Below are 25,296 nucleotides of genomic sequence, written 5' to 3' on the forward strand. Positions count from 1 at the left end.
GCAGCACTTTGACTACGACTGATGAGACAGCTCTGTTTGGTGTCAACCTACGTAAGGCAAGACAAGGGGGTTACTCATATAGGGTCGAACTGTGTGAAGAACTGTGTGGAGAATGTTTAGCTAGCATGGCCTGTACATAGTGCAGTCCGTGTAAAGTTGCGTGAAAATAAACGTCAGGATACGGTTGCATTCATTGCATACACAAACAGCTATTAAACATCTCAAATGGCTAAAAATAAACCTAGGAAAGTTCATTTTGAGCCACCCGTGATCCCACTTTGTAACATGAGGAGGGAGCCAAGCACTCACTTTCACTGTAAACTATTCACAATACTAGCCAGTCAAAGGTCAACAAGGCTTTTTTTTTTTTATATAACTTTTGATTTTTTTTCTCTCTCTTTTCTCGCATGGAATAAACATTTGCATTCTTGCCCCTGGCGTGTCGATGGACATTAATCCAAATTGGAGCCTGCGTGTCAGGTGGCAATTCAGGTTGTTCATACCACACATACCTGCGCTGTACCCGAGCCTCTACTTGTACAGCAATATTTTATACTATATGTATTATGTCATTGTAAGTGATGACACACAATTACGTCTGACCAGGAGGATTTTATCTGTTAAGCTACCGTAATTTCTGGTGAATAAACTGCAACTCTTTGATCCCTGGCTAATTTACGGTCTTGTGACATTTCCTTTACTTCAGAAAGACTACTAATTGTTGAAATACTGTGCCGTTTGTGAATCAGTAAAGAAAAGGTAGGCCCTAACTGAGGAATGATAAATATACAAACATGTACCAATACGAGTTGAAAACAACTCTTTATACATGCATCCGAGCAATGCATTCATTTGGGCCCTGCGATGACATCAGCCTCCCTGTGGGCTCTAGGCTTCGGTATTTCTTTATCGTACTTTCTGTGTTACTAAATTAATAAAGGTTATGTTGTGTCACACCTACCATATTTATTTTGCCATTTTCCTTGAGGTAGAAAAAGTTGCAAATGAGATCTGTTTACCTGTACGGATCCCCATTAGGTGTGTTCTAAAAAAAAACATTTAACAACAATCAACAATCAGATTTGACACTCAAAGGACACCCCACCTCACAATATCGACTTTTTGCGCCACCCTTAGTTGTATTGCAACAGTATTGATGTTTGATGCCACAGTATGCATACTTTATGTAGATGTATGCATACTGTATCCCACAAGGTGATGACATTGAACATCGATATTTTGTGCCACAAATTTGTTCTACGGCTGCAGTGTTTGTTGTTGATGCAGACAAAATAGGACACTATATTTTATTATACATTTAGTTCCCTTTTTTGTAAAAGTGACAATACACATATGATGGCAATGTATTGATCCTGTATAGCACGAGATGACAATGCAATATACTGCAATAGCAATATTTTTTATACTCCTAGTTGTGACTGCACTCACTTTCCATGTAAACTGTATTAGCTGGTTAAAGGTCAACTTGGCTTTTTTCCCCCACAACTTCAGGTTTTTTTTTTCCCTCCCATTTTCTTCTGGAATAAACACAAGCATTCCTGCGCCCGGCGTGTTAATGGAGATTAACCCGAATTGGAGACTGCATGTCAGGCAGCAATTCAGGTAGCTCATACCACACATACCTGCGCTATTGTGAGCCTCCTTGAGCTGAAGATGAGGACATGACTTTGTGCTTTTCAAGTAACTTTGTCATTATGGTGGCACTGGACTGCTTCAAAGAACGTCCTTCGGTTTAATGAAAGGGTGAGGAGTCTAGTTTATAATGCAAAAGTACAAGTGCATCATTAGAAATTGGTCTTATCTCATGCTTAGAATTTATTAAAGCAGGTCAAGTTGACATTTGACCTCGCCTACATGTTTGTGGGAGAGCATCCATGTCCAAAGACATCATCCAGACCCTCAGTATAACTGTACATGGAAGAAGACCACAATAATGATTTTTTATTGGAAAGGAGATAAATCAAACACAAGTTTATTACAATCCTTTCTTGTAGTTTTATTGTATTTTATTAGTAACTTTTTTGGAGAAAATGTCCTGCCAAGCTGTAGACCTGCCCTACCCCCGATCTGCCGCACTGTGAAGATTTCAGCATGTAAGCACGTAGTATGACCAATCACAGTGGAGTCGGAATGCCCGGAGTCAGGCCATGGGTGGAGTAGGTGCAGATTCTGCAAGATCTAGAAATCCTTCTGTGCAGGTTATTGTTTGGAGGTACTCTATCGGAGTCCACAACTCAATACAAAGAACTGAAAATGACAATAATAGGTAGCCTTTAACTCAAGGCAAGTGAGACCTGCAGTTCTTAGGATGTTGTTGTGGGGTCTTTTGTGACCTCTTCGATGGGTCGTCGCTGCTGTCTTGGGGTAATTTTTGTTGTCCGGCCACTCCTGGCAAGATTCATTGTTGTTCCATGTTTTCTCCATTTGCGGATAATGGTTTGCTGGAATCCCAAACCTCTAGAAATGGCTTTATAACTTTTTCTAGCGTGATAGCTTTCAGTTACTTTCTTTCTGGGGACTTTTTCACACAGGTTTGGATTTTTTTCCTTTCTTTCCTTTCTCAATAATAAAACGTTTAATTTAAAAACTGAATTTTGTCATTGACTCAAATTTAAATTTATTTGCTAATCTGAAACCTTTATTCAAGTGTGACAAACATGCAAATACCACAAGAAATCAGAACGGGGGTAAACATTTCTTTATATACAGTATGTAGTATATGAACAAAATCATCTGTTGATGTATATATTGAAATGTTTGACCACATTTTCACCACCAAAATAAAACTAGAGATAAATTAGGCTTGAAATGCCTATGCTACCAAACTTTGATAGGTAGTTGACAAAAATGCTGAGGAATGGAAGTGGGCAGGAAATATAATACATGCAAGTGTCCTTAATGTGCTACCTGTCAGGGCGTAAGGAGCGTGTGTTTCTTTAAGAATGTCAGTTGGGTTGAGCCCCCTTCTTCTTTTTCTTTTTTTCCTCTTTCCTGACGCACGCCTGGTATGCAAACATAAATTTAGCAGCAACGTGTTTGCACCGGGAACAACATATCTGTAAGCAGCCTGGGGGTTGGAAATGTCACATCTTGCTTGCCCCGCCACTTTTGAGCCCGAGGAGGGTCGTTTCATTGCCGGCCCAGTGGTGTCGGAGAGCGGCTTGGAGCTGAGCTGAGGGGGCTTTAACCACCCCATCACTCAACCACCAGCAGCACTCAGAGGGACAAGAGACACTGTCTTCATTCAGTCTGCAAACGGGGGGGAATTTATGGGAGAAATGACGGGGGGCAGCTGGGGAGCGACTGGACTGGTTCTGTTGGCGGTCTGGGCTAAGGTAGGAAAGTTCTGATTAACATAGTTCTATGGGAAGATGGATGTTCATGACAACTTTGAGTCAATTGAAAAGGAAGCAGTTTTTTGTACTACATCATAACAATATCATATGCAGTATAATATTTTTGGAATGAATCGATTACCTTGGAATATGTTTAGAGACTAAGCAGCACTTGTCACTGGGTAGTTCCATTGAAGGGTAGCACTTTAGCACCCATGACACTTTGGTCTGTAGTACTTTGGTGTTCAATAATCTACCATAATGTGGTATTCTGAAAGATAGGGATCGATTCCTGCTGTAACTTTATTCCTGCAAGGTTTTCAAATCAATGAATTCAAATTAACGGCCCAAACATTGGAAGCCTTGAATTAGGATGCAATGGTTGGGTAGTCCCATTGAATGTAACACTTTTGTACTTTTTGTACAACTTGGGTACACACCTGTACCTTTTTGTGCCTCCAACCAGTATAAACCGTTTCCTTGGAGTACTTACCTTAGAGTACTCAATGCCTTAGACGACTGTAATATGACTGTAGCCTCCAGAGTACGATGGTTGGAGGTAGCACTTTTCTACCCAGTAATTAGTATTGCATTATATGGTACATTGAGGGACTGAAACATGTAAACATCCAGGGTACAATGCTTTGTCACTGGGGTGTCAGTCACCGCACCCGGTCATTAGCATAATGCAAATGTGCTATATTTCCATCACTGCCTCTGTCACTACCTCAATCATATTTATTTATTAAACAACCCAATACAATACAATCGTATGTGACTTTACTCATCTGTATACACCAGTCATTATTTGCACTATGACCCATTTATCACGGTGCTAAAATTAATATATCTGCTCCTGCATATGCTCTTGTGCAATACTATGTGTATATTTTGGATATCTTGTATATATCTTGTTAAATTGTATTTTTTACTCTACTTTTATATACTTTTTTTCTTTTTAAACTTGACTACTGCACTGAAAGGAGAAGCTCTCCAATGTCGTTGTACATCGTGTATAATGACAATAAAGGCCATTCCATTCCATTCCATTCTTTCCCAGATTCAGTCCTAGAAGTCTCATATTTAAGTAAATGGTACCGGACACATGACTGGAGCTTTAAAGCAAGGGTGTCCAGCATATTTTATAGGCTGAATGAATGATTGAATGACTCCCTTATAAATTAGATATCTAATCAGACAATAAAATAAAAGTATTTGATTTGTCACCTGTAATCCAAAGCTAAGATGACAATGTGTTCTTCAAATAGCTTAGCTTGTCCTACACTGAATTTTCAAAGTGGCCCCTCACATTCTTTATTTCTTCGAAATGCAGCCCCTTGTTGGAAAATATCTGGAAACCCCTACCTTAGGGGTACTATGGCTTTTCATCAGGGTCGCACTTTAGCACTCTTAACACTTGTCCAGCATGGGAACATTATGGCCCAAGAACTGGTATATGACTGGTATACCATGATAGACTGTATCCAAAGTGATGGGCATGGCCTTCTTCTATTTCTGACAACTGCAATGCAAGGTTTTTGCTGACAAGCATTTGTACAAGCGGAGCATGAGTCAGCATATTTGCTCAACCAGCATTGACCTGTGAGTCCTCACTTCAGAGACCAGGGATCAACAAGTGGTCCCAGGTCCTTTTTTCATGTTAGACTTGGGGGTCAATGTGAAGAAAAATGGGTCTATAGTTGTGTATTTGGTCTTTGGAAGTCCTCCTCCTTGTGATTTGCGTGTGTGGGCCAAGTGGCCTGTGGCTCTGACCCTAAATGGAATAGACCTTCCTTTGTGGGTGACATAATAGCATACCTTGAGTGGTTCTTGGGAGGGCTCTCACGCCATCCCCTTGATTTGTGCAGCAGTGTGGAATCCTGCAAAAAAACAACAAAAAAAAAAAACCCACCAACCTCTCCCCTAGTGTTCCTTTTAATTATTCTGTTGGAATTCTCACAAGGAAGTTGGTAGCAAAAAGAAACAAATTCTGTTGTTTATTCAAGGAAATGGTCCCCACTTAAAGCTTTAAGGGCGCCTCTCACGGACGGGACAGGATCCAGTGGAGTTGAATCGTTTAAATGGTCCCGACAACATCGTAAAGATGTTTAGCTTTCATGGAGGGCCTAAAGATTATTTGGCAACCAATAATTGCTAACAAAAAAGGACTAAAGCAAGAATTGTTTACAATAAAAATGTAAAACTCATCCATTGTATGGATGCTGGAAAGTGAAAGGAGTGAGGTTCCTGATTCTGACGAAGCTAACATCTGTACTAAGAGGGTAGTTACAGTTACTTTTGTCATAATAAATCGATTCACAATGATCCAAGAAGATTTGCTAACAGCTCTTTCGCTCATTAGATGTTGTAGTAATTCTACATTTAATCAAATTTGTCAAATCGAACACGGTCGCTGTATACGATTTCTATCTAAGCATATGAAAGTAGACTTTTTTTTGGTTTTGTTGAATTTTTGTTTGTTTTTTTCCTTTTGACTGACATTGACTGACATGGTCAAAGCTCTGTGGTCGATAGCAAAATTTTGAACTATTTTGTTCGTTCCTAGGGGCGGCACGGCGGTCTAGTGGTTAGCGCACAGACCTCACAGCTAGGAGACCAGGATTCGATTCCACCCTCAGCCATCTCTGTGTGGAGTTTGCATGTTCTCCCCGTGCATGCGTGGGTTTTCTCCGGGTACTCCGGTTTCCTCCCACATTCCAAAAACATGCTAGGTTAATTGGCGACTCCAAATTGTCCATAGGTATGAATGTGAGTGTGAATGGTTGTTTGTCTATATGTGCCCTGTGATTGGCTGTCGAACAGTCCAGGGTGTACCCCGCCTTTCGTCCGAAGACAGCTGAGATAGGCTCCAGCACCCCCCGCGACCCTCGTGAGGAAAAAGCGGTAGAAAATGAATGAATGAATGTTCGTTCCTGACTACATTCCCAAACACAAGAAGCAAGCCAAGCTAAGTGGCTGACTGCTAAAGTGCAAAGCTGTTGCCGAGCAACAATGCCAAACACAAAAACCATACTGACCCTGGAAATCCGGATTCAAAATCAGGAACAAGGCCAGTCTGGCTGTCAGATGAGGAGAATGAAGAAGAAGATGATACATGAGCAAACTTCAGCACAATTAAAGGCAGAATTGTAGGTGTCAGCTATCACATATTGAATATATCCAATCCAGCTATTATAAGATGATAATAATATTGTTTACATAATAATTTGGGGGACAATAAACATTTAAAAATGCGTCTGCATTGTTTTGCTCAATAATTCATGACATAAATCTAGCAATAATTGAATAGAATGATGTTCCCAAGCCAAAGAAGCTAACATTTTTACCAACAAAGTGGATGCTGTCTCTTACTGGACAGAATGTGTCTGCATAACATTCTGACACATTGTTTATCTCAACTTAAGTTAGTATACCAAGATCCAAAGGAGATTAGCTCGGAGCCTCAGGTTCTTCTGGGTTTATTTTTCACCAGGCACTTAATTCTTCATTCTAGTATTATCTAGTACTTCTCACTTCTGAATATTTGTGCAGTGCGCCATGTTTTTCATGAGCGCCTTTGTTGTGGCACGGAACGGGAAGTAAATTAATTTCCAGAAGGAGCGGGCCCCAATCGAGGAGTTAAAGGAGAAAAGCCCTGAGAAACATCTGGCCCGTGATGGATAGATGTAGCAAGTTTTTGGAAGCTGCTAACAAGAAGGACTGTTTTCAGTTACACAACAAAAGCCTTCATTCTCATCTCATTGTTGCCATCTGGTCTTAATCTTCCGAGCGATGAGCTGCTGAGTGTGGCAACGCTTAGAAAACATGTGAGTTTGCAAAAAGTCTTCAATTTGATCAAGTAGGCTATTTAAAAATTGAATTCCCGTTTCCTCTGTGGTAGCTTTTCTTCCATGAGCGACTCGTTTGTAGGTGTGCTGGTGGGAAGCTACTGTTCCAAAATTTTGGCGAGCAGGCATTTATTCCGCCAGAGCTTGGCTGAAAATGGTGTAACTCCATACTGCTCTTGGTAACCTGGTGAATAAAAGGTACAGAGTACTTTTTAAGAGAATTCAGGGGTGATATTATACCATGTAATGCCTATGGGGTGTCAGTAGACGGCAACCTTTCAGCAGAAGGCTGTGTAGTCCAGTGGTAATGTGATTTTTGCAGGTGGCTGCCCTCCATCCCCTTTCCACTTCCTCTCCAGAACCCCTCGCGACTTCATTTGCTCCCTCATTGGGACGCTTTGTTTCCCACTGCCGAGCCCTCTGGCATCCTGTCCCGATGAAACACTCCTTGGAATCTCTCTCCTTCCATGAAAACGTAATGGAGCATTATTGATTTATCCCCATGTTGTTTTGTCCCAAATGCTGCATCATCTGGCCGCCATATTTTCTCACACAGTTCACGAGCTGGAAACAAGACTAAGCTGAGTTGAGCTTCTGCGCCGGCCCAGTTTTGACCTCAGATCCTCTTCCCAGGGCAGCACCGTACAGGAGCGGTGCTAACAAGAGGGGAAGATCACAACCCCCCCCCCTCCCCCCTTGTGTTATGTCTAATTAGAGGGGTGGGAGGTTTGTGTAAAGTGTTGAAAATGGTACTTGACAGAGTTTTAAAGCTCAAGGGCCCGATTTGATGCTTCAGAGCAAAGAAGGGATGAAAAGGTCAATAAGGATGTTTAAACATGGTGAAGGGGGTGCGTTTTTTTTCTTGAACTTACAGTAAGTAGTAAAATCGTGAAATTGGCGGAGAGAGCAGGATATTAATGGAGTGTGAGGGGAAGAGTCCCATGAAGGATATCCTTGGAGCAAAAAGGCCAAGTGGAGAAAACATGAAAATCTCTTGCAATAAGTAGATTCTGGGATGAGGGAAGTGGTAAGAACTGATTCCATGATGGGTTGAAAAAGACGAAAATGCTGTCTAACCAGTTGGGTGGCTAACAATAGGGCGAATGCAGAAGTCATTAATTATTGGATTAGAATGAAGTGTTTATTTTGTAGCGTGTGGCCCTAAACATGTCCCAGTCATCATACAATATTTAGCTGGTGCAAATCTATTGGTAGTTTTAATAACTGAGCTGATATTGCAGCTTTTTTTTACATGTTCCAACATGAATCAATAAACAAAAGAGTGGAAACCCATTGCGTGTTAAGTTGATGTGTGACGGTTGAGTAATGTTGCCAAGTGCCAACTGCAATTGAAGTAAACCAAGACTTATGTTTTACATTTATTACCACTTACAGGCCACTATTGCTTCGGCTTGTGCTTCCGGTGGTGTTTGTTGACATGTTTAGACATTTAAACATGTCTGAGGCCTGGCTTGATAGTAAATTAATTAATTCATCACACAACAAATGACTTAATTTCCTTGCTAGACATATGCGATCCAGAAAATGATATGTAAATGTTACACTTAGGCGGAAAAAGTGAGCTAATAAATTGACAATAAAAGCACAAATACTGCGGATTTCAGAAAACAACAGATGGAATGATACAGCACTCTACAAGAAGCAATGAAGTCTGTAAAATTAAATAATTTAAAAAAAATCCAAAAATTGTTACAACTATAATGATGAAATATTATTATAATATATTTATTATTATAATATAATATAATATAATATAATATAATATAATATAATATAATATAATATAATATAATATAATATAATATAATATAATATAATATAATAATATTAATCATGATTATAATGATGGTAATAATGAGAGAGATTATAATGATAATGATAATAACAATAATAATGATGATTATAATAACAGGGGAAAACAAGACAGTGGCATGAACACTCCTTTTGGGCTTGTGATCAGATAGCTGAATACAAATGTAAATAATGGAAAGTTATATTTTGATTGATGTAAGAAATGCACTGTAATGTTTCATACTATATTTGCCCAAATTAAAAAAAAATTAAAACAAAAAAAACAACAGCATAAACCCTTGAGTGATACCTTTTGTAATATTATGATACACTTGTTATTGTCACAATAGCGCTGAAAGTATCGTATCACAATAAAGTTCTTAGTATCATGATACAGTTGATACTATCACAGGAGTTAATAGTATGTCGATACAGTTGCAAGTATCAGTATATTTCCTTTTGACTCCTTAAAACGGTAATAAAATATTGATATTTGATTTAAATACATACAGTTGACACTGCATTTGAAGGTGATATCAATATAATAGAAGCCCGTATCACACTTTTGTTGACTATTTTACAAACAAAACACTCAAGTCCTCTGCTCTTTTGACACCCACTGGCTTCCTGCAGATCATGTAATGATTTGCCCTTAACAATTAGGCTGATACAGCTTACATACTTTGTAAGACGCTGCATTCCAGTTGCGTCCTCCCACTAATCAGCAACGGCAAACGCTTCACACAAGACGACACATGCATTCTCGAGGGTACATTTTTGGAAACATTCCTTCTTTGTCAATCAGAATTAAATGAAAATTGAAGCACGCATAGCCAAGAGAGATGTTTTTGTGTGATGTCATTGCATAGCCATGGTATGCCGTGCCGAAATTCCACAGTGGCACTTCAAATTTAACGCCGTGCTGCCAAGACAAAAGGCGGTCAAATGATGTTGATGGCTTGAAACAACAACAGTAGTCCCCTCCGGGTGCTCTGTTTCTTTTATTTGTCATCACACACGTCAAACATTCATCACTGCTCAGCATAAAACAACATCCTTCCTACATGGAAAAGAAATCACATTTTATAAAGGTCATGTTAAGTTTATAGTTCACCCTTAAGTATTAATCAAGGAGCTGGCCTCTTTTCTGCACTATGAAATGCACTTTGAATGAATGCTTACATATGCATACATATGTAATATATGCTTACATATTTATCACTCATTTCAGACACCCAATTCAAAAGACGAGACTGTAGGTGCAGATTGACACCTCTGTGTGAGGCCCTGGTTTACTCGTGTCCAATCGATGAGATCCACACAAAGTCCATATAGTTGCAAAAAATGAAATGTTTTATTTTATAGAATGCTATGACAAAAAGGTTCTATTGTTCAAAAAAGATAACTCAAATCAGACACGGTAAAAGAAAACCGTGTGCCTCCACAGCCGTCCAAAGCTTCCACCTCACCGTGTGACACAGCACCTCCCCCAACATGTGTCTGGCCGCACACCTGAATGGAGTTTTTATAATAAGCAGCACCATTATTTGAAACAAAAACAGCAACAACAATTGATGAAAAGAAATATTCCCCTTTCATATTTCAAACAATATTTAAGGTGTGCATCATAGCATAAATAAACTCTACAATTGACTGGCTCATACACACCGGCCCCTAATTGTTTTCTAAACTTAGAAACAATTACCAAACATATACAATATAACAATATACAAAGGTACATATATTGTTGTTAAACTTAAATCCTATCCTTCACCTTTTGTTCACTTTGAAGCGTCTCATACCTGCACGCAGTGTTCTCAACATCTGTCTCATACTGCTTCAAGGAGGAGACTGACCTTGGTGATGGGTCTATCTAGTTCGCTGCTCTTTGTCTTTACACGAACACGCCGAACAAGTCCATGTTCATCTGGCACGGCCTCAATGATCTTACCAATGACCCATGAGTTTCTTGGCGCAGTCTCATCCACCAGCAAAACGATGTCTCCTGACACAAAGTTTCGCTTCTTCTCTGTCCACTTCTGACGTACTTGCAACTCAGGCAAGTATTCCCTCATCCATCGTTTCCAAAAAAGGTCTGCCATATACTGGACCTGCCTCCACCTTCTGCGTGCGTAGAGGTCCTCCTTTTGGAAGACTCCTGGAGGCAGAGAGGGCTTGGTCTTCAGTAGCAGAAGATGATTTGGGCTAAGCGCCTCCAGGTCGTTGGGGTCACTAGTAGGTGTCGTAATGGGTCGTCCATTGATGATAGCCTCAGCTTCACACAAAAATGTTTGCAGATTCTCCTCATCCAGATTCTGTGTCTTTAAGGTGGCATTGAGAATTTGTTTGATGAGTCTGATTAAGCGTTCCCAAACTCCTCCATGGTGAGGAGCGGCTGGGGGGTTAAACATCCACTTAATGCCTCGTTGTAGCATAGTGTCCTCAATTTTGAAGACGTTCCACTCTTGCATGGCCCTTTTGAGCTCCCGCTCTGCTCCAATAAAATTGGTACCATTGTCAGATCGTAATTCCATCACTTGACCTCTTCTTGCAACAAACCGTCGCAGAGCATTGATGAAGGAGTCTGTATCCAGGGATGCTGCCACTTCTAAGTGCACAGCTCGGATTGCTAGACAGGTGAAGATAACACCATACCTCTTTATAGTGGATCTTCCACGTTTAACATCAAAGGGACCAAAATAGTCCACACCAGTTCTGGTGAAGGGCGGTTCATCAGGTATGACTCTGCTCCGCGGCAATTCTGCCATCTGTTGCTGTCCAGTAACGCCATGTAGTCGTCGACAAACTATGCATTTGGACAGGATTCTCCTAATTGTTGCACTGGCATTGGGGATCCAGTATTTCAGACGCAGTTTCGATAAAATATGATTGCGGCCGCTGTGACCAGTGTCTTGATGGATTTTCTGTAGAATGAGGTCTGACACCCTTAGGTCCTTGGCCAGGATGACAGGATGTTTGGTTTCCTCTGGCATGGCTGCGCGATTGAGCCGTCCTCCAACCCTCAGGATTCCATCTTGAAGGACTGGGTTGAGTTTGTATATGTGGCTGCTTCTTTTAACAGCCTCACCCTTCTGTAGAGCGCTAATCTCATTTTGGAATTTCTTGCGCTGGCAGTGGCGTATGATTTCCATCTCAGCCTCCGTCAGCTCATCTACTGTGAGGGTTCCTTTGGTTATGATTGTTTTTTCTGTTAATTTGGGTTTATGTTGCAGTCTTTTCTGTTGATTCTCATCAGAGCTAGACCTTGGACTATGCTCCTTTCTCTTTTGAACCAGACTTAGCAATGTGTTCCGAACCTTTAGAATCCATGCCACTGCCTTTTTAAGGTGCATCCATGAGGAGTAGTGGTTGATTAGTTGCTGCATTGCATCTATTTCCTTCAATGTGAGAACATTAATGATGGCAGTTTTCTTCATCTCGGGATCTCCTGAAGTGAGGTATTTTAAATGATCAGGGTTCTCTGGCCAGTTGTCCGTTGACTGGGTGAGAAAGGTGGGTCCAGAGATCCAGACCTTGTTTTGTAGAAAGGACTCCACCTTCTGTCCCCTTGATGCATGATCAGCTGGGTTCAAGTGTGAGCTGACATGCCTCCACTGACTTACTGTAGACGCTTTGCGTATTTCTGTTATTCTATTTGCCACGAATGTGCGAAATCTTGTTGTCTCGTTATTAATGTACTTAAGCACTGCTGTGCTGTCTGTCCAAAACATTGAATCCACAGCCTGCAGCTCCAGTTCCTTCTTCAACATCCTGTCCATGCGCCCTGCCATAGTTGCTGCTGTCAATTCCAGCCGTGGGATGGTGGTTGGCTTAAGCGGTGTAACTCTTGCCTTTCCCATGACAAAGCTGCAGTGGACTTGATTTTGATTGTTATGTTGGACTAAGTAGGTGACTGTGCCATAGCCGTCTTCGCTAGCATCACAAAAATGATGCAGCTGAGCGAATGTAGACCTTCCAAAGTCTGCTGGCTTGTAACATCGGTCAACTGCAAAGTCGGTGAGTAGCTGCAGTTCCTTAATCCAGTCTAGCCACTGCTGTGTGAGATGATTTGGAATTGTGTCATCCCATCCGAGTTTCATCCTACATAGTTCTTGCAAGATCTTCTTTGCTGAGAGCACCACCGGAGCCAAGATCCCTAACGGATCGTAGATGGAGCTCACCACGGAGAGAATGTTTCTTCTGGTGGGTGGTCTGTGTGGGATGACTATTCGGAATCTGAACTGATCAGACTCAACACACCATTGTACTCCCAAGGCTCTGTCCATAGGAAGTAAGTCTTTGTCCAGGTCAAGGTCTTTCACCTCACCTGCCCTTTCCTTATCAGGTATGGCTGCGAGCACCACTCTACTGTTGCTAATCCATTTAGTTAAATGGAAGCCTCCTTTCTGACAGATGGTTTTCAGATTGTGGCATAGCAACATTGCTTTGTCTTCAGAGCTGACTGACTTGAGGCAGTCATCTACATAAAAATTATGCAGTATTGTGCTAACTACTGAAGCATCAAACAGGTTCCTGTTGTCTTCAGCACATTTCCTGAGAGCATAGCTGGCACAACTTGGTGATGAAGTAGCACCGAACAGGTGGACAACCATCTTGTAGTCCACCAGTGTTTGGCTGATGTCTCCGTCAAGCCACCATAGAAACCTAAGTAGGTCAGCATCTTCAGGTGGCACTCTAACTTGGTGGAACATGGCTTCTACGTCAGCCATTATAGCCACTGGTTCTTGGCGAAATCTTGTGAGGACTCCAATCAAGGTGCTTGTGAGGTCTGGCCCCTGGAGAAGCTGTGCATTTAAAGACGTTCCTTGATAAGAGGCACCACAGTCAAATACAACACGAAGCTTGTGTTTTTTGGGGTGATACACACCATGGTGCGGAATGTACCAAACTCTTCCATCGTTACGACTTAAGTCCTCTTCAGCAACCTTTGTTGCATAGCCTTTGGAGATCATATCACTCATGAAGGTGATGTACTCCTCTTGAAAGATGGGATTCTTAAGGAATCTTTTTTTCAAGTTCAATGCTCGCTGTTCTGCAATAGCACGGTTGTTAGGCATTTTAAGCTTTATATTTTTTAGTGGCAAACCAATGCAATAATGCCCCTGTTTCAATCTGGTAGACTGTGACACACTTTCCATGAATTGGAGGTCTTCTTGGGACATTTCCATCTGTTCCTCTTGGCTACCTTCAGGGAAGTCATATTTGAACTGTTGGTTCCATAGCTCATCCAGTTTGGCCACAGTTATTCTGTTTGATGTAACACATGTTACATCACCAATTGCTTCACAGTTGCCTTCTCTCAATGGGCCATTAACTGTCCACCCAAGTGCAGTTTTGACTGCATAAGGTCCATCATCCACACTCCTGATCACCTCTTCTGGTTCCATAGCCTTTGGCACATTGGTCCCAATCAGCAGACCTATTTCTGCATCAATGTGGGGAATCCGCACTTGCTCCAGATGAGGCCACCTGTTTACGTCCTCTTGTCGTGGGATGTTCCTTTTGTTTGCTGGGATGATCCTTTGAGAGAATACTTCCTTTAGTTCAATGAAGCTGCGGCCTTCAACATCGCTCACTTCTAAGTCCGTGACAACATGACTGGGAACAGTCTTTTGCTCTCCCATAGTTGTTAATAAAATGTTGATCCTTTTCCCATTCAGGTTGAGGTCATTCATCAGCCTTTCAGTGCAAAAGGTTGCAGTGCTGCCCGGATCCAGGAAGGCATACGAATTTACAACTTTGGTACCGTTCTTCGCCTTTACTTGGACTGGTACGATGGCAAGAATACTGTCCATTTCCCCGGCCCCAGTGCCGGAACATATTTTGTTTGTACTGTTGACAAATCCACTGATCACAGATTGTTTCTCTCCATCGTCGGATGATCCTTCCTTCGGTGAAATTTTGTCTTTGCTTTTAATGTGCAACAAAGTGGGATGAGTCATTGAACAGACTTCACAATTTAATTTGTCTTCACACAACTTGCTCATGTGTCCTTGTTTTAAGCAGCTGAAGCACAGCCCCTTTCCACGAAGGAAGTCTATCTTCTCTTTGTGCAAAGCCTTTCTCATTTTTTTACATTCCACCATGCTGTGTTGACCTTGACAAAAGAGACATGGCTGGGTGTAAGCATGGGCAGGACCATGAGAATTCCTTTGACTTGACTTTAAATCTGTACTGGCACTTGATGGGTTGCGCACTGGTGTCACTGTTGTGGTGAAAATTGTTTTAGCACTCTTTCTTTGTGTTGTGAGGTTTATTGGAGTCTTCTCTTGAGCTTTGCTGTTGTCCTTTATGTCTCCAAACAACGGATGTAGCGCAATTTTAGCTTGTGTGTTGACAAACTTGACGAGGTCCTTGAACTTGGGTCTTTTAGTTTGCTTCTGTTGGATTTCATAAGCAACACTCCTCCACCTCTCCCTCAGCTTATATGGAAGCTTATTAATAATGGCACGCATGTTAGAAACGTGATCCAGCTCCTCCATATACTCCATGTCGGTCATGGCATTGCTGCAGCTGGTGAGGAAGAGAGCAAGTGCATTGAGAGCCTCACCATCATCTGCCTTGATTGTTGACCAGTTCAAAGCTTTGTTTATGTATGCTACAGAGATCCTATATTCATTTCCAAAATGTTCTTTTAAAAGTCTTTTTGCTTCACTGTAGCCCTTGTCTGGATCCTTGTGAAGGCAACTTCGGATTAACTCCCGAGGCTGTCCACTGGTGTATTGTTCCATGAAATACAATCGATCCTTGCTGCTCTCCGTTTTGCTCTCCACACCATGTTCAAATGCACTTATAAAAAGTCTGTAGTCCAACGGATCTCCTTTGAAGATAGGAATGTGTTGTGGGGGTAAGGTAAAAAGTCTCTGTTGCTTTACCAGGAATTCTGTAATATCATTTTGGCGCTGCATTATATTGAGCAAGGCTTCAGAGCTTGCTGAGCTTCCACCACTACTGCTGCCTGAAGAGGAACCATGGATACTGCTGCCACGTGAAGCTAAATGTGGCTGTGCAGCAGTACCAGGGCATGGCGTTTTATTGCTTTTATTTTGTTGATGCTTAGTGGTTGCTTGTTGGCTTGCTTCATCATTTTCATCTTTCACATTTTGCTGATTTTCTTGTGAATCTAAGAGGATGTCATCCTTTTGGGGTGTCTTTGTGTCCTCAAACATCTGTAAGACCTTAAGTTTAGCATCTGCAGCAGCCAGAGCAATTTGAATCTCAAGCTCCTCCCTCTCAGCCTTGAGCTTATTCTGTTGCTCCTCCAAAGCTTGCCTTTTCTTCAGAGCTGCTGCCTTTGCCAGAAGTGCAGCCCTTTCCAGCTCTGCAGTCAGACGTATTGAAGTTGCAGAACATGAAGAGCCACCAGCAGTGCCCTTTGACCTTTTTGACCTTGTCGACGCTGCTTCTGATATGCTATCTGAAGGGTGGACATTTTCATTGACTTTCCTTGCTTCCTCCATACGTTTATGAACATCTTCCATCCAACCAGTAACCTGCTTAATAAAGTCCTTAAATGAATCTGCCTTTGGTTTAAACCAGTTCTGTTGATCACTGTTCATAGCATCTTCAGATGAAAGTCGCTGAAATATTTCCTTCACAGAAATGTTGAGTTTACAAAACTCTTCAAAAAGCTTGTTAAAATTGACACTCAGTTCAGTCTTTATCAACTCCAAATTTCCATCATGATCCATTAAATGAAGCAACTCATTCTTTTTTCTTGTCAGTTGAGCCAACATGGACGTCCTTGCACCTATTTTTCTTTGCAATGCATCCTCCATCGCTTTGACTGTTGGTTTCACCTGCCGCTTTTCCACTGTGGCTGAATCTTTATCATCCTCCATGATTTAGAAGCCTTTTCCACTTGCTAGCTGCAGTTAGCTTGACACAGCAAGGTGTTTCAATAGGTTGCGTTGAGGAGCTCCCACCTTTCCTTAGCGAAGTCCTCTTCCAAAGTCCTGGTGTTCCAAAAGTTTGTTCCACATGTAAAGGCCGTGAGGAGAGGGTTTTCTTTTACTATTGTAGGTGCAGATTGACACCTCTGTGTGAGGCCCTGGTTTACTCGTGTCCAATCGATGAGATCCACACAAAGTCCATATAGTTGCAAAAAATGAAATGTTTTATTTTATAGAATGCTATGACAAAAAGGTTCTATTGTTCAAAAAAGATAACTCAAATCAGACACGGTAAAAGAAAACCGTGTGCCTCCACAGCCGTCCAAAGCTTCCACCTCACCGTGTGACACAGCACCTCCCCCAACATGTGTCTGGCCGCACACCTGAATGGAGTTTTTATAATAAGCAGCACCATTATTTGAAACAAAAACAGCAACAACAATTGATGAAAAGAAATATTCCCCTTTCATATTTCAAACAATATTTAAGGTGTGCATCATAGCATAAATAAACTCTACAATTGACTGGCTCATACAGAGACGATGCCGAGATTGGGTACATGAGAGCAAGACGAGATGAGATTTAGTCAGCCAGGATAGGATCCAGCATACCCCTGCAACCTTAATGATATTAAGTGGCATAGAAAATGGATGGATGGACAAAACATTCATTCATTCATTTTCTACACCGTTTGTCCTCACAAGGGTCGTCCAGTGTTTGCCCCGCCTTTTGTCCATCATGATGGAATACATCATGGATTACATCTTCTTTCACTCTGTAATGTTTGGAATTGCCATTTGGAATGGCAATTTGTGCTAACATTTGCAGCATTTTTCAAAAAAGTGGCATTTATTTTGCAATAACTTTCCTTGAACGCGCACAATTTTGCACTTTTTTACTTTGCCAAACAAATTTCAACAAATGAAATGAAACTTAATGAAATTTAATTTCTACTATTACACTGTTCCTCACTCTGTGTGTACGCTAGCGTCCCCGCCTCCAGTCCCTGAGACAACAGAATTTTTCGCAATGAGTTGTCATGTAGGCTGTACGGTGAATGGGTGGTTAGCGTGCAGCCACACTGCTAGGAGACCTAGGGTTCGAGTCCCTGCTCGGGCATCTCTGTGTGGAGTTTGCATGTTCTCCCTGTGCATGTGTGGGTTTATTCCGGGTACTCCAGTTTCCTCCCACATTCCAAAAACATGCTAGGTTAATTGGCGACTCCAAATTGTCCATAGGTATGAATGTGAGTGTGAATGGTTGTTTGTCTATATGTGCCCTGTGATTGGCTGGCGACCAGTCCAGGGTGTACCCCGCCTCTCGCCCGAAGACAGCTGGGATAGGCTCCAGCACCCCCGTGACCCTCGTGAGGATAAGCAGTACAGAAAATGGATGTAACTACTACATCACAATACTATGGACTGTATGTTGACAAAGTCATTTATTGTGAGACGGATACTATCAACTGCATCATAATACTATCAACTATTCTGAGACTAGCAACTACATCATGGTAGTATCAGCTGTATTATGATACCATCAGATGTATAAAGATTTATCGCGCTAGTATTAGTATCAAGATAGTTGATCAGCACTCAGAAGAAATTCCACTGCCATTTCATCAGCGTACTGGTAACTGTATTACAATGTAATTACAATGTAACTCTATCTGTAATTACAGTGTATTACTGTAACTGTACTTTATTTTTTAATTTTGATTTTCATCCTATTTTTTCAAACAGAGGTGTCATTTATGGACTTGGCACACGAATACGCCTATAATGGGCTTTTCCTTTAACTAGCGGGGTGACATTAAACTTTTATAATGCACGCCGGTTAATATAATTGCAAGAAATCTGCAGAAGTGAGCACAAAACATGCTAATTAGCGGCAAAATCCTCCCAGCTGGTTACAGGACTTCTAAATAGAGTTGGCAACGGGTCTTTTTTATTGCATTTTTTTTTCCAAGGAGTGAACGCTCTTGCGGCTGTCCCTAATATTGCAACACGTGGTTGTAAACGCTTGTGGCTAATCCGTGGCGATATGTTCCTTTAAAAATCTGAGTCAGACTGCATGCGGCCAATTTATACAGCAGATGTTGAATAGGGCATCATTTGACTCACCGAAGAACTGTTTTGTGAAGGAAGATTTGTGGGGGGTTAATCTTCCTGGTTTGTATATATAAAACTTTAGACCCCTGAATTAATCTTTTTCAGATTTTAGGAAAAATACTTTCTTATATTTGGAGCAAGAGGGTAATTGTCAAAAGTTTATTTGTTTGAAGGACGTTTTTCACGCCTATTTGACAGCAAGCAGATGTATTTACGTCATAGACACTGCCTTCATTTCATCATGCAAACCTCTCCCTTTTCCTGGCTTCCTGCACTGGTAGGACTCTCCGGACGCATGACCAGTTCTTTTGCAGGCCCAGGAGACTTAATCCTCAGGTCACATCGGGATGTTTTTTTAGCCTCCACAGTCCATGCCAGGTTGTTACAATTACACTAGAGTGAAGGATGTTGGCTGATGGGCCCTCTATAAAGTTTAAGGGCTCAGTTATCTGCATGACGCAAGACAATTTAGGGCAGATCCACCACTTGTTTCTCATCGGTTTCAGGCACACACACCCAGCTGTTGCCATATTTCTTCCATCTCCTCACAGTGTCCGTGTTGCTGGACAGGAACAGTGGGAAGTCTTTGCAGTTGCCAAATTAAAACCTGTGCGCTTTGGCACAGGAAAAGTACTGGGCACCAGGGACTTAGTGCCCTCTTAATTTGGGTGTTTTACCTTGTTTTGGTCCATATGTGGTTTCAAACTTTTATTAAATATCTAACCCTTCAAAGAGTCAGTGTACGTAAATCAGCTTGTTTGTGTCCACCTAAGCCTTAGGGATTAACGCCACAATGCTCACCACCTGTTTAAAGCATCACATTTACAAGAGTAAATGGAAACTCAAGACCAAAGGACACTATTGAGGTCATCCCTTTAATATGTTAAAGGCCAGACCCGGTACTGGGGACTGGGTATTTAGCACTAACAGCGTTACTTAATCCCAACATCCTTGGCTGGGTCTTCTACCTCTTGTTAGTCCGTACCCTTGCTGGTCTGAAACATTTCCCAAGATAAGCCCTTGTCGCTTAGAGCTATTTAAAGTTGTCCTATAACCACCTGCTACTCAGTATATGTGGAAGTCAGCTTCTTCCTGCCTACCTAACACTTAAAACACCACACTGCTGACCACCTGCTGAAGGCATCACACTTACAAGAGTTGAGATTATCTCAAGGGTCCTGACAATTGTCGGAGAACCCTCAAGAGGCCCATCAGAGACTATTCCTTAAATACTATTTGGACCATATTATTAGGATGCAGAGGTTAGTAGAATGTTTTGTTTTCAGCTATACCCTCAGGTGTGTTGATATATGTATGCCAAATCCACAGAATCCAATGACTGATATGCTACACTGCAACTGTGGACCACATTTTTAGAGTTTTGAAGCAATGTGGGACCTATCAGATTAAAACCTGAGATGCCAGAGCAAGTCCGAGCTTGAATTTATTTCCATGCTGAAGATACTCTTTCAGTCATGTCCTTGTAGCCGTGACTTTAAAATGTAGCTCTTTTTTTTCCTGTACTGCTTAAATTATTCTCATCCTGTGAGCCTTTTTGTCAGTTTTAACCTGCTTGTTTGTGTAAAGGCAAAGGCCAGGGGTTTTTAGGGATGGAAGCCAGGGATTCTTCAGCACGCTTGTTCTGTAGCTATGCCCGACGTTGCCAAACCCCGCTCCCCGCTGAGATGACCCTGGGCATACGCTGCAGCTGTACAAACACGTCCCGATTGCGGAACACACTCTCGCGTTTAAGCTGAGCCAAATCCAATTATTTAGCGAGCCTTGAGAATTTTTTTGCTTAATATTTCAGTAGCGCACATTCACATTCACGGCCAGGCTAAACAAGGCTGACAAATACACACCGCGCCATCGGCTTTTGCTCTTTCGTGCGTGGTATGTGTCAAAGGAGAAACACCAAAGTCAACAGGGAGGGGATGCAAACATGAGCACGATACGTCGTCGACTAAACAGCAGGCTGCTAAGAGTCCAACCCATATGAACACAAACTCCCAGGCAGGTTTGTTATCTTCAATAACCCTGTAGTCGTTTATCACCAGTTGGAGAATCTTTCATCCAGGGGAGCATTCATAATTTTATAAGGGAGGATCTGGCTTGACACCCAAAAGGTGTTTTATGGGGTTCAGGTCCCCTCACGTTAAACCTTCCCAACTGGAGGCGAGCTTTGCAGGAAAAAGGCTTCACTCCTCATCTTAAAATAAACTTTCATTATATTATATTAAATTATACCGATACAATACCGGTATTTTGTGCAAATACACAAAATATGTCTGGCAAAGTAATGTATTTCATATCAAAGCATCGCTCGTAGCATAAATAATAACAAAGCATACTGTACTGTATGTTGAGGTGTCAAGCTAATACAGTTCATACAACAAAAGAAAAACATAACAAAATTATATAAAATTTGTTAAAATGCGGGCTGGTTAGCGCACAGGCCACACAGCTAGGAGACCCAAGTTCAATTCCACCCTCGGGTCTTCCCCGGGTACTCCGGTTTCCTCCCACATTCCAAAAACATGCTAGGTTAATTGGCAACTCCAAATTATCCATAGGTATGAATGTGAGTGTGAATGGTTGTTTGTCTATATGTGCCCTGTGATTGGCTGGCAACCAGTCCAGCGTGTACCTCGCCTGTCTTGAAGACAGCTGGGTTAGGCTCCAACACCCCCGCGACCCTCATGAGGAAAAAGCGGTAGAAAATGAATGAATGAATGTTAAAATGCGGGCTGGTTAGCGCATAGGCTACACAGCTAGGAGACCCAAGTTCAATTCCACCCTCGGGTCTTCTCCGGGTACTCCGGTTTCCTCCCACATTCGAAAAACATGCTAGGTTAATTGGCAACTCCAAATTATCCATAGTAAGTATGGATGTGAGTGTGAATGGTTGTTTGTCTATATGTGCCCTGTGATTGGCTGGCAACCAGTCCAGCGTGTACCTCGCCTCTCGCCCAAAGACAGCTGGGGTAAGCTCCAGCACCCCCGCGACCCTCGTGAAGATAAGCGGTGTAGAAAATGAATAGATGAATGTGAAAATGCTTCCACACTTCCAATAATGCTATTTTGGGACTTCTGAGATTTATAGTATTTAAAATATTCTGTAATATGGGACTTTTAAAATGTGGGGTTGCTCTTGCAGGGATGTTTGAAAGGCTTGTGACAATTGTTGCAGTAATTCTTCTCCTTTATCACTGTCAGCTATAACGAGGCAAGTTATCTCCTTCAAAGTAGGTCAAGGTTTTTGATGATGGTAATTTGTGGAAAACTGTTATTTTATTGCAGAATACTGTCAATGCTCCAATCGTGCCGAAATGTATGACTTTATTCATTGGTAGATAATTTCTTTAAAAACTAAAACACTGACAAAGAAAGGTGATATATTTCAAATGTTACCTACTGTACATGGAAAAATATACTGTAATATGCTATTGTGTAGGTTGGATCCAGTCTCCCTTAAGTGTAAGGGTGTATTAAAACAATAATGTTGATTATTCATTATAGCCACCAGCATTATGGCTCCATGTTGGAGTCCTGCCAGTAGGATCTGAAATATCGCTACAAAAATCCATTATAGACACATGAGAAAAATAACTAATGGTGCTGCTTGTTTCTCAACTTGTCTCAAGAGTTTTGAAAGACCCCCACGCAACATATCAGTGCACATTTAATGGGGCTTGCATGGGAAAAGCAAAAAGGGGGCGGCCTTCTCAAAATACGAGGTGAGATCTTGACCGACAACATTGCACTGGAGCACGTCGTCCCTGCCACCGGTGTGTAAATATATTCCAAGATTTCCCATCTATGATTGGAGTTGAGGATGGACTTGAGTACATGACAGCTAATAACGAGATATTCCCTAAGAATATGGCTCAGTGCTGGTGTCAAATATAAGCCATTCTCAACGTAGCTATTACAGACTGATGAGGTCTCCATACTAGGGATGTTCTGATCTGGTTTGAGTGAGTGAAAATGGCCCAGAGCTACTCCTTTTGGTAACATTTATTTTTATAGCTTATTTCAAGCCAAACAAAGCCAGTATGCTTGTTTTACCAAAATGCTGGTATCCACAACTCATGTTTAGTATTTCACAATACATTTATTCCTAGTCTTCTCACATTATTAACTGAAAACCTGATGAAAAGCAGGTTTATCCACCTCTGCTGGGTCCCTCCAGCTGCATCCGCTGCCTTCTGAAGCACAATGCAGCTGACTCCCTCTTCTGTGCTCATAGAGGAGATCAAACGTCAGTGTGATATCAGTGTGCACAATGCCCTTTTCAAGTGGGCATCACGCTCACTTGCCACACATCATCCGAGGTCCGACACAACAAAAGTTCCTCCTGCACTAAAAGTAGTATCTGCATGCTGCAGCAGATATGCTTGTTCTGGATGCTGCAGCGGGGGCGGGGCTAATCGGCGGATGGGCTCGGCGTTATGAAATAAATATCTGCTGATATCAATTCTGTGCTTTTTCACTGATATCGGACTATCCAAATCGGTGCACCCCTACAACATATTGTATCTATATTCCCCTTTAGCAAGGATTTATCACACTGATCCAAATGGAAGACGACCCCAAATTAAGCACAAACATCATTAACTACCTCAGCATGCACTTTAAAATGTGGCTAGTGAGCTGTGAAACTTGAGCATGTTATTCTTTCCCAACTGTTTATAATGAAGTCAAGGATATCCCACACTTGCTCTACAGGGCAGAGGTCTGGGGACATGGCTGGCCACCATAAAGTTTGAATTTGGTTCTGCAGGAGACGGTCAGCCCTGGCATTGTCATCCTGGAAGATGAAACCTTGGCCATAGTGAATGCAAGACGTGTGGCGTGATGATGTTGTCACGGTAATACACATCCATGACTCTCCCTTGGCAAATTTGGAGATCGGTCCTGCCTACTATTGTGATGCAACCCCACACCCTATAACAGACCCTTTGCCATAGCGAATGATGACAACACCAGACACTAAGTACCTGCCGGTGACAGTTTATAGGAAGAATGGGATGTATGGTCCCCGTGCTGTAAGGCCTGCCACATGGAGATGAGTCTGACAGTGGAATGCCTGTGTAAGTCCTGCAGTTTTGTGGCTTTTTGTTGTCAATCACCAAGATTGCGGGTGAGGATATGCTTGGTCAACCACTGCGAGGCCTATCCTGGACCCGTCCAGTGGTATTGTAGCGGTTCCTGTGAGACACCAGTTGACTTGTGGTGTCGGCTTGTGTTCTGCCTGCCTGGAACATCTCGGTCTGCCTCTGTTGTTCCTCCTCTCGCAATCTTCACATTGTGGAATGTGGTGAAATGATGAATTGCATCGGTGAACGCGAGTCTTTTATATTCATTCCTGCTCGCAAGGCACGTGCATTGTGTAAATGACAGTGTTGTGACGGGATATAATAGCTCATAGCCACCCCCTGTCACACTTATTCCGGATCCCAAGGCACCTGGATATGTATATATGCTCAGTGTCCGGTGACCCAGTGGCTACCTTCCAGAGACAATCCATCATCCTCTGCTCTGCTCTGCTTAAATTGTGCATGACAACAAACAATGGGATCATCTTGAAGAAAACAAGGCAGTGGTTTAGTGGTGAAGTGTGAAGTGTCAACCATTCTGAACTTAGATAGTTGGGACCGATGAGGTCTAGAAATAGCCAGAAATTATTAGATGGTGCTACTTCCTCTTTGGGAAGGATATACTGTACCATATTGACCCGGATGTAACAAAACCCATAATAAAAGGCGAGCCCTCTTATTGTAGACAAAATCAAATACTAAATTTCCTTTTTTAAAATCATGTATTCAATATCAGTAAATTAACAACTGCCAGAATAAATAAATAAGGATATCATATTTCTCAGGCCCTTGACAGTTCTAGATGAACCTCCTTCATCCATCACCATTATCTTCAAATTAGCATCATAACTCCTCTGTTGTTTGATAACTTGCTAAAAACATTGTGTGTGCGTGTGTATGTGCGTGTGTGTGAGACTCACTTTGGGGGGGGGAAGTCAAATAACTGTGGAAAAGATGACGCATCTAAAGATTTATACCTACAAACCAACAAGTGGCGCCAAAGGACCTCTCCCCAAATAAATCAGTGCTTTTCTTCCTGTCACTCACACACACACACTCACTAGTGACCTGGGAAAACACACAGAAAAAAAAGACAAAAGTGATTTTAAACATGATTTTAAACAATAACAGATATTCATATTTGGTAAAATGGAAAT

The 25,296-nt window shown here is 41.8% G+C and overlaps 1 protein-coding gene across 1 annotated transcript in view; it reads left to right on the forward strand.

The window, feature by feature from the left end:
* Nucleotides 1-3,003: 3,003 nt before the first annotated feature.
* Nucleotides 3,004-25,296, forward strand: part of adamtsl3 (ADAMTS-like 3) — a 62,781-nt gene continuing 40,488 nt past the window's right edge. The window contains exon 1 of the mRNA XM_058067028.2: nt 3,004-3,356. Within this exon, the coding sequence (XP_057923011.2) occupies nt 3,291-3,356 (66 nt within the window). The 5' untranslated portion in view covers nt 3,004-3,290. The remainder of the gene's footprint in view (nt 3,357-25,296) is intronic.

The sequence above is a fragment of the Doryrhamphus excisus genome, linkage group LG2, assembly GCF_037039965.1.
Source record: "Doryrhamphus excisus strain RoL-2023G ecotype Guam linkage group LG2, RoL_Dexc_Guam_v1.1, whole genome shotgun sequence".
NCBI classification, from domain to species: Eukaryota; Metazoa; Chordata; class Actinopteri; order Syngnathiformes; family Syngnathidae; genus Doryrhamphus; species Doryrhamphus excisus.